This window comes from Heterocephalus glaber, unplaced genomic scaffold, assembly GCF_053883595.1.
Source record: "Heterocephalus glaber isolate CG9 unplaced genomic scaffold, H.glaber_assembly_v1.0 deba00001523, whole genome shotgun sequence".
Taxonomy (NCBI): Eukaryota; Metazoa; Chordata; class Mammalia; order Rodentia; family Bathyergidae; genus Heterocephalus; species Heterocephalus glaber.
In genome coordinates this window covers 25,263,368-25,280,655 of record NW_028258327.1, presented here as the reverse complement: position 1 = coordinate 25,280,655, position 17,288 = coordinate 25,263,368, and the positions used below count along the sequence as shown (strand labels likewise).

The 17,288-nt window shown below is 39.0% G+C and overlaps 1 protein-coding gene across 7 annotated transcripts in view; it reads left to right on the top strand.

Moving 5' to 3' along the window:
• The window catches only part of Tpbg (trophoblast glycoprotein), an 85,965-nt gene extending 69,328 nt beyond the window's left edge, over positions 1-16,637 (top strand). The window contains exons 1-3 of one of the 7 annotated variants that reach the window (XM_004860283.4): positions 12,810-13,249; positions 13,726-13,865; positions 14,363-16,637. In XM_004860283.4, coding sequence (XP_004860340.1) covers positions 13,835-13,865; positions 14,363-15,954 — 1,623 coding nt within the window. In that variant the 5' untranslated portion in view covers positions 12,810-13,249; positions 13,726-13,834 and the 3' untranslated portion in view covers positions 15,955-16,637. Of the gene's footprint in view, positions 1-12,809; positions 13,250-13,298; positions 13,601-13,725; positions 13,866-13,960; positions 14,272-14,362 lie in introns of those variants that run through there. The other 6 variants (XM_004860282.4, XM_004860284.4, XM_087188127.1 and 3 more) reach the window with 6 other exon arrangements.
• The last annotated feature ends 651 nt before the right edge of the window (positions 16,638-17,288 follow it).

Genomic DNA, 17,288 nt, shown 5'->3' with positions numbered 1-17,288 from the left:
GCATGTTAACAGATGAGATTCAAGTAGTATCTTAAAAAAGACTTAACATGGATTGCATTTGCTTGGTCTTGTGCTTCCACTATTGCCATGAGAATAACATGCTTCAGCTTTTCCACTAGTGTTGGGAGGAGGGAAGGGTCACGTGTCACAGAACTATCTTCAATCAAGATGCCCTAATCAAACCCAGCCTAGAATAGAGTCCACCAGTTAATTTGCAGAAGTATGAGTAAGTCTAGACTAGTAATTTGCCAAACAAGGCCAACCCAGATCGTCCAATCCTCAGCTAATTAAAAGATATGTAAGCTATACTCTCAATAACTTATTTTAAGACACTGAATTTTCAGGTGGTTTGGTAATAGTCAATATACTGTCCAGTGGATACCATCGGCCTTTAAAAGAGTTCATTGTACTAATAAGGAATTATTTCTGAGAGTTATTATTAAATTTAACAAAGTACAAAACAATGTGTAGTATTTAATTATTTGTACAAATGAATTTACATACATGTACATAAGATATAACTAGAAAATACACATAAAAACCTGATCAAAGTTGGTTGCCTGTGGCTAAGGGATAAGCAAAAAGGGAAACTTGTTGGTGTATACCCTTCTGTTAGTTCTATTTAGTTAGGTTTTAAGGGATGGGGACTTACTACGTTACTCAGCTTTGCCCCCCCCCCCCAACTCCTGGGCTCAATCAATCCTCTTGTCCCAGCCTTTCGAGTAGCTGGGACAATTGGCATGTCACTGCAACTGTTTCCCCTTCTATCATTTTAAAATGTTTGACTGTTTAAATGCATTAATGCATTATGTATTTTTTTACAAAATTAAAATATTTTTTAAAACTCTGGCTATGGATAGTGCTCCAAATTTTTCTAACATCTCTTAGAGCAAGAGAGAAAACTGAATCATATTTTCTTTTTTTACAAGAACCATTTATTTTTTGGTGGGGTGGTGGGGGGGGTGGTAACGATTGTAGGATTCTTTACTTTTTCCTGAAGTTATGAGCTTCAACAGTTTTTGTCTTGGTATAGAACTCTAATTTATTATTTCTTACTAGCTACAAAATATATGTAAAGAACCCTTAAAATTTAATCATAAGAAAACAAGCAGCTCAGTTAAAAAATGGGCAAATGAATTGGCCAGAGATTTCATGAAAGTAGATACATGACTGGCAAAAAAGCATATTATGAAATGCAAAATGAGATATAACTGCATACCTTGTAGAATATCTAAAATTTTTTAAATCTGACCATTACAAGTGTTGGAATGATGTAGAGCAACTGCAATTCTTATTCCCCACTGGTTGTAATGCAAAATGGTCCAACCACTTTGGATGCTAGTCTGGAAATTTCTGAATAAATTAAAAATAAATTTATCAAAAAAACCCAACCACTTTCAAAAGCATATGTCTATACAAAGACTAAACTTTGTAAGTGTTTCACACAGCCTTATGTGTGATAGCCCCAACTGGAAGTAGTCCAATGTCCATCAAGAGGCAAAAGATAGCACCCCCCCCCCAGCACAGGGAAGGTGAGCTGCTCCCAGCTCCCAGGAGGAGGCTTCCAGGCCACCATACCACCACCACCCCCAGCACAGAGGAGGTGAGCTGCTCCCAGAGCCCAGGAGGAGGGTTCGGGGCCGCTGTACCACCACCACTCCCAGCACAAAGGAGGTGAGCTGCCTCACGGGCACCAACAGCAAACCCACCCCACCCCACCCCCCGTCAAAATGAGAAGACACATAAACAAGTCTCAAAAATAGACTTCCAGATCACCTAAAGGAATCCCAAAGGGAAACAAGATGGAACACTCTGATACTCAACCACCTGGACTCCCTGAACTGGCAACAAAAGAGGATCTGGAAAAAATGAAATCAGAAATAATTTCTCAGATAACAACAGAGATTGTGCCCATAATGCAAGACATGATTAATAAATCTAGAGAGGACACAGAAAAAAAAATAGAGGAGCTGAGGAACATGATGGAATCCCAACATAGGAAACAAATGGAATCCATAAAACAGATGCAAACAGATTTCCAGGAGATTAAAAACTCCACTGAAAGTCTCTGCAGCAGAATGAACCAATGTGAGGACAGAATTTCAGATATTGGAGTCAATGAAGAAACAGGAGAGACTGCAGATGACATAAAAAAACTATTCACAGAAGTGATGGCAGAAAACTACCCAAGCAGGGGAAAAGAGGTTGACATACAGATAAGTGAGGCATATAGGACTCCAACTAGCCATGAACAAAAAAAATCTACACATAGGCATATAATTAAGATTCCAGAAGCCCAACAGAAGAACAAAATTCTACAAGCAGTTAGAGAAAAGAAACAAATCACATACAAAGGAAAGCCCATCAAAATCACAGCAGACTTCTCAACACAAACCATCAAAGCAAGAAGAGCCTGGACTGATGTATTTCAAGCTCTAAAGGAAAACAGCCTCCAACCCAGATTGATGTACCCTGAAAAACTATCTTTCAAAATTAATGGAGAAATAAGATACTTTCATGACAAAGAGCATCTTAGGAACTTCATGAATACCAAATCAGCACTCTAAAAAATTTTAGACAATATCCTAGGAAAAGACAACAAGGATGACAACCCTAGGAAGCCCAGCAGAATGAATCCATCTGGCACTACAAGAAATTAAATGCAAAGGGGGAGAATCCAACAAAAAGAAAAAGTCATGACAATGATAAGTCCATACATATCAGTTATTACTATCAATGTTAATGGTTTCAATTCACCAATCAAAAGAAATAGACTGGCAGAATGGGTCAAGAAGCAAGATCCAACAATATGCTGCATACAAGAAACACACTTAATTCAAAAAGAAACTCATAGACTGAAAGTTAAATGGTGGAAAACAATACTCCATGTGACAGGAACCCCCAAAAAAGCAGGAGTAGCTATCCTCTTTGCAGATCAAGTGCATTTCAAACCAAAATCTGAAATGCTTCTGGTCCCAAGAATTTCAGATAAGTGATCGTCAACTGGTATGTACAAATCTATTGTGAACATGTGTTTTCATTCCTCTTAAGTAAAAACTTAAGAACAGAACTGTTGTTTCTTAGCAGTAATACAAGAAATTTCTATATTGTTTTCCAAAATGGTTTTGTCATTTTAGATTCATATTAGACAGTTCTAACTGGTTCACACCTAAGCTGACATTTGTTCTTCTAAAACTGTTAACTTCATCACCCTAATGGGTGTATAATACCATCTTGTTACTGTACTGATTAGTATTTTTCTGATTCTAGTGTTGTACATCTTTCCTTGTGCTATACTGGCTATTTATCATCTTCTTGTGTCTACTTTAAAATTGGGTTGGGTATTAATGAGCTGTAAGAGTTCTTTATATATTCTGGTCTTAGGTTATATGCATTATAAATATGGTCTGTTTAAGGACTACTTTTCATTTTCTTAACGATGTCATTTAAAATTCTAAATTCTGATGGAATCTCATTTATCAATTTATTTCTTTTATACACCATGTTTTTGTATCCTAGGAAATTCTTGCCTACCCTAAATTCATAAACAGTTTCCCTTATAATTTCTTCTTAAAGTTTTATAGTTTTAGTCTTTCATATGTAGGTTCATAGATCCTTTCAAGTTATTTTTATGTATGGAAATAAATGATTGAGGTTAATTTTTGATATTCATATACACCAGGTATTCTAGTGCCATTTGCTGAAAACACTATCTTTTCCTCTGCTCTTGAATTGAGTTTATGTTCTATAAAATGTTAATGTTAAATAATCTTTCAAAACTCAGTGAACCATATATGTATGGTTCTATTTCTAGATTCTCTGTCTTATTCCATTGATCTATATGTCTTTCCTTATGCCAACAGTTCCTTGATTACTGTAGCTTTAGAGGAAGTCTTAATCTTAGGAACTAAATGTCTTCCAACACGGTTGTTTTTTTCTTTTTTACTTTTCTGGGTCCTTTGCACTCCTACATAACTTTTAAATTTCAATATCCAATTCTTCGTTTATACCAAGTATACATAGACCTGAATTTTTATATATACCTTGTGTTTTCTAATCTTGCTAAATTCAAATACAGGTTCTAGGGGCTCCTAGAGATTTCTTAGTATTTTCTCTGTAGATGATCATTTCATCTACATACAAAGATTTTGCTTCTACCTTGCTAATCCTATCCTAATTGTGTCATTTTATTGCCAGACTATTTTGGTTTGGGCCTATGTTTCAAAGTTTAACGGGCAAATGAAGAGTTTCTCATCTTAGGAAGAAAGCATTGTATATTCTCCATTCATATAAGGAGTTTTTGCTGGAAGTATGGAGTACATGTCTTTGATCTGTTGAGAAGGTTCTGTTCTACTTCTACTCTCCTGATAACTTTTACCATGAACAGCTGTAGAATTTAGTCCAATACTTTTTCTCCAACTAGTGACAAGATCATATGGCTTTTTCCTTTCCTCTGTTAAAATGGTAACTTGTGGGGGTGGATCTTCCAATGCTGAACCAACGCTGTCATCCCTATAATAAAATCACTTTCTACACACTGCCAGATCTAATAGTTTATTTTGTTAAACAAATTTTTATCTATGTTCATACTTTTTTCTTCTATTATCTTTATCCAGTTTTAGTATTACCACAATGTTGATTTCCTAAAATGAGGGGAGAAGTGTTCCTTCTTTCTTCTGCTTTAAATGTTTGATATAATTTCTCAGTTAAAATGTATATGAGCCTGTTGTTGTCATATAGGTAGGATTTTGAGCTAGGAATGTACTTTCTTTAATAGGTGGTCTTCCAATTTTATATTTCCTCCAGAGTCAGTTTCATTAATTTGTCTTCCAAGGTACTTCTTGGAAGTTGTCAAATTTATTTCAAATGATTTTTATAATATGCTCTCTATATCCTTTTAAATTCTGTAAAATCTTTGGTAATGTCCTCTAAATTTTGATATTGTAATTAAAAAAATGTATAATTGATATTGTGTAATAGGAATAAAAGGTCTAAAGGAGTAGGAGAAGTGGGAGGGGTAGGGGAAAGGAAAGAAGGGAAAAGAAAAAATATGAGAAAAGAAAAAAAAATGGAAACAAAGCTTTTGCAAATAGGGAAGGGTGCAGAGGGTGAAGGGAGGGCAGGGGAAGGGGAAAAAAATAAGAGCCAAAATACATCATGTAAAGGTACAAGATCCCAATGGTGAATGTAACTGTATTTTATACCTAAAATGTACCAATAAACTTAATGGAAAAAAAATGTAAAAAAAAAAAAAGAAGCAAAGGACAAACAAAATGTCCTATACCAATACTATGACATACTACTCAGCAAAAGAAGTAAATAAATAAAAGGGATGAATCATTGATGCTTGCAATAATGTGCATTAATCTCAGATTGAATATGCTGAATGAAAAAAGCAGATAAAATGCATATGGTATATGATTACATTTATGGGAAATGCTAGAAAATTCAAACTTATTTGTAGTGACAGAAATCAAATTAATGGTTGCATGGGGATAGAATGGTATAAGGGTGACATGTAAATAGGTGGATTATAAAAGGCACAAGGAAATTTTTAAGAGTGACAAATAATTTCTTTTCCTGTTGTGATGGTTTCAGGAGTATTTATGTAAGTCAAAACTTACCAAATTATACATTTTAATTATGTGCAAAAGACAATGAAAATCAAACCATATTTTTTATTTTTAAACTAGATTAATAGGTATACAGGTTTTTATCCTATTCTCTCTTAATATGTGTTCAGTTTTGAATAACAAACTACTTTAATTAAATTTAAAAAAATAAAACTATACTTCCACACTTAGGTCAATTGATTCAATAAACTAGTGGAAGTAATAAGTTCTGTGAAAACTTGGGCCATGTCTGTCTTATTCACCATTGTACCCTCAGTTCTCAGGACACTTTCTAGAAGCACTTATCCTATAGTCTTGAAGATATTTATTTAATAAATAATGAATACTCAGTTTATCCATTGCTTACTGTAGGGTTTTGATTTTGTTTTTGTTTTGCAGTGCTAAGGATTAAATCTGGGGTCTCCAGTATGCCTGGCAAACATTTCTACCACTGAGCCATATTCCTACCTCTCTTCTTATTTTAAGGACACTTCCAATTTCTTACCATAAAGCTTGGAAATTTTGGAATTATATTAGCATAACTGTCCATAATATGGAGACTGGTTGTAGGCATGACCAAAAACCTTTAAGTGCCTTTAGTATTCTATGGCTATGCCAGCCTTTTATTCACCAACACACCCTGATTAATTGTTTACAGGTGGATTCCTGTCTGATTATTGAACTGATTGGTCAGTGATTGTTCCACACTGATCTTAAGCTACTTTGAATATCACCACTTTTTGAATGCCACTACATGAGTATTTATTGGATTAAAGTACTTCCCAATGTCATACATTCTTCCAACAGGCTTTTATTCAAGTTCAGTGTTGACATCCTTTGACAGTTGCTCTGCACTGAACTTTATTCTAGCATTATCACCCTGTTTAGCCATGTGATTTGACACTAGTTGCATTCCTAGTTAAAAAACCTTAGCTTCCTTTTACTGTCATTGACAAGATAATAGGATAAAGTTCTATTTCAAAATAGTTTGGTCCTTTCTTCCTTGGCTTTTGTATGGGTGAGCCTAAATGAAATCTGATAAATGCTAACTACTGGACTTGAACATTTCAAACAGTGCTGGCAGCCATCTTATTGATCTATGCACAGTGCTTTGGCTTGATAAGAAAGACTTATAAAATGGATTAGAAAAGCTGGGATCGTGTATCTAAACTTTGGCCTAAGTCTATATGCTGAACTTCTGCCATGGATGGATACACAATATATTGCCTTCGGCCAGGATCAGAAATTTTTAAAGAGAAATTGTTGGCTTTGGAAGTGTTTCTGTTTGGAAGGCAAAATGAGTAGAGTACTACAAAAAAAGAAAGCACATTAATAAACATTTTTGAACTATATTAAATTTAATTGAAATTAATTAAATTTCTAGGGTAGCTACAATTGCAACTGTTCCCATTTCTTGGCTTAACTCCAGTTTTGGTTTGGAAAATATCTTGGGCAGGAATTAGAGAAATGAAAACTCTTCAATGTCATCTCCAAAGTTGGATTAATTTACATTATAGATGGATATGAGGTAACATTGCTGATTTAAATATATACCAGAACTTCCTTATACAAGACAATAATTTCAAACAATAGATTCTTCCTTAGATAGGTTCACTGTTCTATTCTTTTTCTAGATATTTTTCAGATTCTTCTAAATTATACTTGACTCATCAATCTAGAATTATACAAATTTTTCTTGTATATCATTTAAAATTTAAAATATAAAATCTATCTGTAACACTGAAATTTTTAGAATTATAAATGTCTGTATTCTCACCTCCAAAGCAAATACATCACTGAAATTTGTAGTTCCTAACTCTTAAAGATCTATGTGAGTTTTTTTTTTTCCATTGGTACCAGGGATCAAACTCAGGACCTTGCACTTGAAAGGCAGGTGCAGTGCCACTGGACTAAATCCCCAGCTCATCTTAAAGCTCTATGTAGGTTGTTTTCAAGTTTTCTAAACTTGTTTCTTTTTAAAACAAATATTTTATAAAATTCTCTTTGTAGTCTTATGTGAAATGCGTCCTCAACATAATTCTAAAACTATACATTAATTAGAATATTAAAGAAAAAGGAGAATAATTATTAAATAATGTGATGAAACATAGAAATATTTGGGCATAATTACACTAGTAGACCTAAGAAAGTAGCAATATACTTTCACCACTTATGAATAATCTAGGATTTAAGAGACTCTCAACCAATATTCAAAGGAATATTGAAAACAGCTTTAAAGTATAAGACATTTTGAAATAAAATAGAAACTCAGCAAGAGGAGAGATCATGGATTAAAATCTTAGAAGTTCTAATATTCCTACAAAATGTATAGATATACAAGTGCCATAGCTCAATAAAAGAATCTTAGACCAAAAGCAACATTTTTTCTCTAATCATTCTATTGAGTATAGAAGAAAAATGAACAAAGTTCAAGTATAAATATTGTGACCCAAGTGAAGGTTTTCTTAAAACCAATCAACAGTAGATAGCTATTACTTAAAAAAAAGCACAACTAAAAGTGCAAAGTGATACAGGTGGGTTGTGTTGGTTATTCAAATAGAATGAATTGCATACCAGTTGGTTTTTAGTAAAGTTCCAAACAAAATAATATTCTTCCAAAATTAACAAGGTACCTGTATTTCTGAAAATTTTAGTGTATAATAAAACCATATTATGAGTTTTTGGAGTTGAAATGTGAAATGGAATTTCTAGGCTAAAACTTCAAGGTTTCATCTACAAGAATGCCTATCTAAATGGATGTATGAATGTCAAGTGGGATACAGAACAATTCTTCACTGTATAACATTGCTCGTCTAATTACAGGATGTCTAGAATCCCTGGCCTCTACCCACTAAATGCCAGAAGTGCTCTTCAATTATTGTTGACAACCAGAAAGTGCTTCCAGAAGTATACAAAATGCCCACTGGGGACAGTGCCACCTTGTTGCAAGCCATTGATCTAAATCTGTTCCTGTCTTGCTTAACTTTTACCTCTGCTTTAGTTTGGCCCCCCCCCATTAATTTTATTGGTACATTTTAGGTATACAATATGTTGACATTCATTATTGGGAATTTGTACCTTTACAAATCTTGGTTCTTATTTTTTTCCCCATTTCCCTGCCCTCCGTTCAACCGCTCCACCCCTCCCTATTTACAAAGACTTTGTTTCCATTTTTTGCTTTGCTCCTTAGTTTGGCTCTTATTCATCTCTGATGTGGATCTCCCAACTTTTCTCCCTATTCTCAGTCTTCTCTGCCTGTAAGTTAATGCACATGTGATCATTTCTCCACTGAACTCTTCATTGGCTTCCTGGCTTTATAAGGAGAATCACATTTTTTAAACTGGAGGTCAGTAATCTGATTCCACCATATTTCATACCTGATTTGTACTACTTCCTCTTGTGGGTGCTGTGTTCCTTTCTATATAGTTTGCAGAACTGAAAAAAATGTAGCTTTTTCACCAATTTGTTTGCTTTATTGTTTTGGAATGGCAAATTCTTACTAATACTTCAAAATGTAGCTAAGGCATTACGTTCTTCTGACATTCTCATATTCTACCCCTTCTATCCTGAGCTTTGCACCATTATATATTGGGCTGTGGGTGTAGGGCAGGGATGTTTATCCATCATATCCAATATGCCAAATAGGTACCATACATAGGATACATAGGGTGTGGTCTTCATAAAGCATTTATTGAATTAATGTTGAGTGAGAACATTTGCTATTTGTAGAGTTTTGCATATCACTATACAATTGTTTTCACTCATCTTTCAATATTTCCTCATGGTAGAAGAGTCACATATTTTAAGCTACTTTATTCTTTCTAGCCTATCATAGTGGACCCTCAAGTTACAAACTGCCTGACATACCAACAACTTGGATTAATTAGGTTAATGGAAGATTCATCTGCTTCTTGTTATCTATAGTGTGTACCCAGGTAAACATCCAGATCTCAGCTGTACTGACTTACAACCAACTTGAGTTACAACCAGCCCTCAGGAAGCTACTGAGTTCGTAAGTCAAGGGTCCACTAAAAGGGTCCTTTTAGTTTGTTCCATCTTTAATTTTTTTAATGTTTAATTAATTTTGAGACATCTTTATTATATTTTTACTAGCTTCAACTGTCCTTGTATTAATTAGATAATATGTCCTTTTTGACACATTCCCTAGTTTATAGTTTACTTAATATATATCTACTTACATACCTCAGAAAACACCATTTTTTCTAAAGTGGTTCAAAATCAATTCATGAAGAATTTTCTTTTTAATAATTAACAATGTTTAAAATTTATTTTTCATATAGAATTTTCTTTCTGATTTTCTTTCTTTTATTAGACTCTCAAGTTGGTGGTTCTGGTTTGAAGAGTTGGTTCATGGTTTTATAACATATGCTTAGTGTTCACCAATGCTAGACTCTGTTTCAGGTATTTTTTTACATTTGAATGGTCATCTGTGTTAACTCTTTATTAATTTAAGACAAGAATCAAAATTAGCTAGTATTTAAAGAATCTTAGTGTAGGTCCATGCTGGACCTCATGGCTTCTTTCTGCTAGTTACCATGAGAGTAGCTATAATCGGTCATCTTTTTTTTAAACCTTATTCCTTGCTTTCCCAGGATTTCTTAGCAATATTTAAATAATTTACTAATGATTTCTCTTTGCATCATTAGAAGAAAAATGGTTTCTGTAGAAACAATCTTCTAAATAAATGATAGTGTAGAGACATTTTCCTAGAGGCTATAGTGACCTATTGAAAATAGTAAATTGGACCTTCCTTGTCAGGACATTTGGATCTTCCCTTTATTTCATTTTGGAATGGAAGAATACATGGGGAAAAATGTGCTTTGAAATCCTGCCCTGCTTTGGAGCACGTAAAAAGTATTACATACAAAAAAATTTCAAGCTGTCAAGAGTAAAGAAAGTATGTTAATTTAGGGTAATTAAATGCTCAAGACAATCAAAATAGAACTGATCCTAGCAAGCTTTTCTCACTTAAAGGAACTGTCTTTAAAAAGTCACTTCTGATCTAAGTATCTTTCAATAAGGCTGTTAAAAAATTGTAAGAATCAATAACATGGAATATTTTATTTTAAAGAAGGTATGCATATATGTATAGACACAGAAATATAAGTGGTTGTTTTTAAAAAAGATTATGAATAATATATAATTATCCCATTCATATAAAAATAGCAGAAAAAGAAACAAAATATATACGTGACAGGTGTAATAGAAAGATACACCAAACTGCCCTTAATTCAGCATTGAGAGTTTGTGTTTCTGTATCTGTTAATTCAGCCAGATTAAGAGCTACTTTGTTCCACATCAAATGCAGAATACTCAATTAAATTTGAATTCCAACTGTAAAAAACCAATTTTTTAGCGAAAATATATCTCAAATATTACATGGAACACATTTATACACAAAATTATTCTTAGTTTATCAGCAATTCAAATTTAACTGATATCCTACATTTTTATTTGTTAGATCTGGCAACTCTAAGATCTTTTAATTATCAATCCTTGTACTTCTATCAGTAACATAGTCACAGATAAAATGGGTCATGATAAATGATAGGTAGGAAAGTAATTAAAGAGAGAACAATAATAGCCGGTGATTTCGCTAAATGTGTTACATAGACTACATTAATTCCCATGGCAATGACTTAAAGCTTTACTAGTGGTCCTATATTAAAAATTAAGAAATGGGAATATACAGAAGACACACAGCAAATAAATGTTGGAACCAGAAAGGGTCTTTCTTGGTCCCCATTCAGTTATCATAACCTGTTGCTGGCTACAAGAAAGTGTGTGTGTGTGGGTTTGTGTGGTGTCTTTAAGAAGTCTAAAGAGAACCAGGAGTGAGATCTATGTTCTACCTAATAGAAGAGTAGGACTTTGCACAAGCCCCTTAAACTTTCTGAAGTTGGACATGGAAAATATATGGGAGAGGCAGGCAGAATGGGTCTAGTTCCCACCTCTTATCATTCATTCATTCGAACAAGTTATATAATTTCTTTTTGTACTAATTTTCTCATCTGTAAAACTGAAGTGAGAGGACCTGGGTTCTGATGTGAGGAATAAATGAGCTAATTTCTATAAACTAATCAGCATAAAACCTAGCAAGTAGGGGACAGTAAGTCAGTATTAGTTATTATAAGCTCAAGCCCTGGTGTTTTTCATTTGTAAAGTAGAATAATAACCAAAACCACAATACAATAACACAGATGATATGTCTTGCCTCTGAGTTGCTTAGAGGATCAGACGAGAATATGTATTATTTTTCTAACTACTAAAATGCATCTCATTATTCTGCCAGAGAAGTTGCTCTTGAGATAGAATCAGATTTAATACCATGTCAGGGCATTACTAAAGTTTTTTTATGAATCATTAATTTTAGAAATGTTCATTTAGTAGAACTGAGTCTTCAGTGTGCAACATCCTGTCAGTTTTAACATGTTCATAGATTCATATAATTATCACAACTGGGATAAAAAAATTACTAGTTATCGAAATTTTTTCAGTGTTTCACATTTATGCTGCAAAATATTTTTTAAAATAAGAAAAAGGGATTTAGGTAAATGTGCTGTAAATGTAAATTAATGAAAGTGGCTTTTTTGCACAAATCACTGCAAACTCCAGCCTCTGCAGTTCTTGTCTGGGCGTTTTGCTGTTGTTTCTGCAGACCATCTCTTTCCCCAAAAGGAATCAGTTATAGATCCAGAGTCCGGGCCTTCAATGTCAAATACACACGTCCCAGGAACAAACTTCAGCATCCAGTATTTTTCTCCATACTGGGTCTAATTTTTTCCAACCGACTTTCCCATAATTGCCACTTTCTCTTTTTAAAATGAAGAAGCCTGGGCCTTCTTACATCTTGGGGAAAATTACTTGAGTGGGACAAAGAGGATATAGAATTTTGCTGGCGCCAGGAAATGTCTTTCAGGACTCAAATCCCTCCCGTATAACGATAGAGCCTTCCTATAAACCATTCTGTGTCCCTTTCCCTAATCTCATCATCCTGCTCCTGTCGGGCACCCTCTGGGGCGACTGACTGGGACAAACTTCTGCTCTCCCTGGTAACCCTCCCCTACCAGGCCCCACTCCCCGCCATCTCAGCCGTGGGCTCTCCCTGTTTAAGTGACTCGCACTGACACCCGGCGCCACGTCTGGTGAAGGGGGGCGGATCCGCTTTCTGGATGACTCAAGTCGTTGGTATTTGCCTTTTGTTTCTGAAACGCTTTGGCAGCTCTTTTCTTCTCTCTGCTTTTAATTTTGGGAAGAGAAAACCTAATGAATCGAGAATGAATCCGTTCTCCAATATCACCCCTTTTTAAAGTTGCTCTCTGCTCACAAGTTGCACAGCTCCCCGGGATGTGCGGGGGCGAGGCAGGTGGCAGAGCATTAACTCCACCCGAATCTGAAGTTGACAGCCTACGGTGCCACTTTGGTGGGGAGACTTTCTGAAGCGTCCTTACAACCTACTGGGCGTTTGCTGCTGCCAAGGCACATTTTCAGCTCACTTCCTTCTTCTGCTGCTTTGTGCTGTTCTATCACGCCTAAACCTACCTTATCACTGCCAAAGGTGCCCCGAAGCAGGGTGAATTCCACGAGATTCACCAGCGGTTTTGTTCCTGTCCGAGGTAAATACAGTATGCAAAATGTGGAACCACCAAAGGATGCTGGCGAGGGGGAAGAAAAAGGGATTCCCTCACCTTTTCCAGCAAGTTTCTGGTTCGTTTCCACCAGGAGGAGGCGCGTAGCCCGAATCCCCCTACTCTCTCTCTTCTTAAATCCTGCTACCTAGGGTTGCCGAGGTCTGCAGAGTAGCCAAAATCCTCCGGCGGGCCCGGTCCTCCCCTGCCCCCGCTTGGTTTTTCCCAGCTGTGGAGGTTGGGCCGGCAGCTGGGGTGCGAGGGGTGTCGGTGCCCGCTGCGCGGAGCCGGGAAATCACAGAGACTGTGGGCCACTTGGAGTTGGCTTTGGGCGCGGAGGTGTGCGGCGGGGAGCAGCGGCCGGGGCGGAACCCAGAGGTGGCGCGGGGGACCCTCCCCATCCTCGGGCTACAGAGTAGCTTCCGACCTGATTGCCACTCCGCCCTGATTGCCACTCCGCCCAGGGTCCTAGCCTCTTTGTTCACTGACTCCCGCTGCCCCTTTGGAGATGACCTGAACCCACTCTGGGATCTGAGAGGCTGGCGGGGCGTAGGCTGGGGGACGACCAGGTGTATGGCCCTCCATTTCCTACTCCTTCAAGAAGGTACGAAAAGAAACCCAAAGACTCCCATAACCTGAAACTTCGCTCTCATCCTAACCTAAACCGGGGGTGAGGGTGGGGGTGGGGGAGAGGTCCGGGCGGAGCGGAGACCCGGCCAGGCAGGTGGTCCGCGGAGGCGGGGAAGAAAGGAACTGGAAGAGCGAGAAGTTTAAAAGTTTGCTCGGGAAGACGCTAGGGATTAATGAGAAGTTAGAGGCGGAAGACGAGTGTGGACGCGGAAGGAGGAGGGCGGAAGGCTGGAAGCGTATATATAGCGCGGGCCAGGGAAGAGGGAGGACTTGTCGCTCCAGGTCCTGGCTGGCGCGTCCCTCTCCGGGGTAACACTGAGCGGCGGGGCCGGAAAAGGCAAGGCCCGCGCGGGCAGGCGGAAAGAGGTCTCGGGAACACGGTAGGGACGACCCGGCTCGCCCAGGCCGGTGTCTGCACGCCGGGAGCCGCGGCCGCCGCCGCTCCTCACTCTTCTCTCTGTCTCGTCCCAGGTCGCCCGGCGGACCTAGAGAGACCTAACAAAAGAGGCGAGGAGGTGCCACCCAGGGCGGCGGCTGGAGAGGCGCAGGAGGAGGAGCGCGAAGCCGGGCGTCCGGACCGCCGTGCGTACTTTCTGGAAGGGAGGGCGGGGGAGTCAGCCTGGAGGGGGACGCCCGCGGGCAAGGGGCTTGCCAAGTTCCGGCCGCGGTGTCCCTCCTCCGCGCCCACGAGAGGAAAGTTTTCTCCAGGAGCTTCCGGCCGGCCCGCGCCCTCCGGGCCCAGCCCCCGAGCTTTCGGAGCGGGCTCCGTCCCAGCCCGGCTCCGGGCGCCTCAAGCCGCGATGCCTGGGGGGTGCTCTCGGGGCCCGGCCACCGGGGACGGGCGGTTTCGGCTGGCGCGCCTGGCGCTGGTCCTCCTGGGCTGGGTCTCTTCGTCTTCTCCCACCTCCTCTGCGAGCTCCTCCACCGCCTCTGCATTGTTCCCGGCTTCGGCGGCTTCCGCTCAGCCTCCTCTGTCGAGCCAATGCCCCGCGCCTTGTGAGTGCTCCGAGGCGGCTCGCACCGTCAAGTGCGTGAACCGCAACCTGACCGAGGTGCCCGCGGACCTGCCCCCATATGTGCGCACCCTCTTCCTCACCGGCAACCAGCTGGCCTTGCTCCCCGCTGGCGCCTTCGCCCGTCGCCCGCCTCTGGCCGAGCTGGCCGCCCTCAACCTCAGCGGCAGCCGCCTGGGGAATGTGCACGCCGCTGCCTTCGAGGACCTGCCCAGCCTGCGGCAGCTAGACCTCAGCCACAACCCGCTCGCCCACCTCAGCCCCTTCGCCTTCTCGGGCATCAACGCCAGCGCCTCGACCCCCAGCCCCCTGGTGGAACTGATCCTGAACCACGTGGAGACCCCTGGGGGCCCCGACCGGAACCGAAGCGTGGAGCGCATGGTGGCAGCGGCCCTGCAGGAGCCCCACACACTTCGTGGGCTCCGTCGCCTGGAGCTGGCCAGCAATCACTTTCTTTACCTGCCCAGGGATTTGCTGTCCCAACTGCCTGGCCTCAGGCACCTGGACCTGAGTAACAATTCCCTGGTGAGCCTGACCTACCTGTCCTTTCGAAACCTTACACATCTAGAAAGCCTCCACCTAGAAGACAATGCGCTCAAGGTCCTTCACAATGGCACCCTGGCAGAATTGCAAAGCCTGGCGCATGTCAGAGTGTTTCTGGAGGACAATCCATGGGTCTGCGATTGTCACATGGTGGACATGGTGAACTGGCTCAAGGAGACCGAGATAGTGGAGGGCAAAGCCAGGCTCACCTGTGCGTTCCCGGAAAAAATGAGGAATCGAATCCTAGTGGAACTCAACATCTCTGACCTGGACTGTGATCCTATCCTCCCTCCATCCCTGCAGACTTCTTATGTATTCCTGGGTATTGTTTTAGCCCTGATAGGTGCAATTTTCCTCCTTGTTTTGTACTTGAACCGTAAGGGGATAAAAAAGTGGATGCACAACATCAGAGATGCCTGCAGGGATCACATGGAAGGGTATCATTACAGATATGAAATCAATGCGGACCCCAGATTAACAAACCTCAGTTCCAATTCAGATGTCTGAGAAACATTAGAGGACAGGAAAAAGGACAACTCTGCATGAGGTGTAGACTTAAGCTTTATCCTTACTAGGTTTGTTCCATTTCTACCCTCCACTGTAGACACCACTGACTTTAAAAGCAGTGAAGGGGATTTGCTTGTTATGTTAAGTTTCTTGGTGTGTTCTGTTAATGTAAGACAATGAACAACTGTTCAGTGTTTTGCCCTCCTCTTGGAACTGCTCAACACGTGTGGAAGGACTTTGAAGTTTCAGCATGAACATGGACTCCTTGCTGTCTTGTCTCTCTTAGTACATTTCAAGGTGTAGCACGTGTACTTGCACAGATAGCATTCAACAAAAGCTGCCTCAACTTTTTTGAGAAAAATACTTTATTCATAAATAAGTTTTATTCTCATGTACCTAAATTGTGGAGAAAATAATTGCATCCCATAAACTGCCAGCAGACCTTAGCAAGCTCTTAAAAATAACTCCGTAGTGCACAAGAGCACCTGCATCCAAGAGCATGCTTACATTTTACTGTTCTGCATATTACAAAAAATAACTTGCAACTTCAGATTACTTCGTTGACAAAGTAATTACTTTTTTGATTGCAGTTTATATGGAACTATTGAAGTTTTTTTTTGTAAACTGCACGGAGATCCAACAAACTGAATTGTTAAAAACATCAATAAAGATTCTTAAACGAATTACACTGTGTTCAAGTTTTGCATTTGAAAAATGGATTAAGGGCAGTGGTCTTGGTTCAGGTGATAATTATTAACATAGCTGACAATTTTACTGAAGCAGTGTCTTATATAAATATCTTATGGAGATAGTTTTGAAATGGATTCTTTTAGGATTTAAATAGAGAGTTTGAATATTTATGTGACTAGACTTCTGGTCCCATAGTTAATGCTATTCATGGAACAATTTGCAAGAGCCTTACGAAGTTGGTAAGAGAAGAGTTCTGTACCATAAATAGTTCACAGTTTGGGGCTTTTGCTAGACTAATGAAGTTTGTAGGACAGAACATTATTTACTTAATAAAACTATCTGAATGAAATTAGGGATTTTTAGGACAGAGTGTGAAACAAATGTATTGCAAATAAATGTATGAAAATGCAAGCTCTTAAATTCAAAATATTTTGAAATAAAAGATTTTAAATATAAATTTAAAATGTTCCCCAAGATCATAAAGTAAATTGGAACTTAGATTTTCTACAGAATATTTTTACAAAGCATTTAAAGTGGAACATAAATGGCCAATAATTTATCAGATTTCGAGCTAATATACTTTAAAAATTGCCATGATTAAATGAATTTTAACTGAGGACATAAGCAGAGATAACATCTGCCTA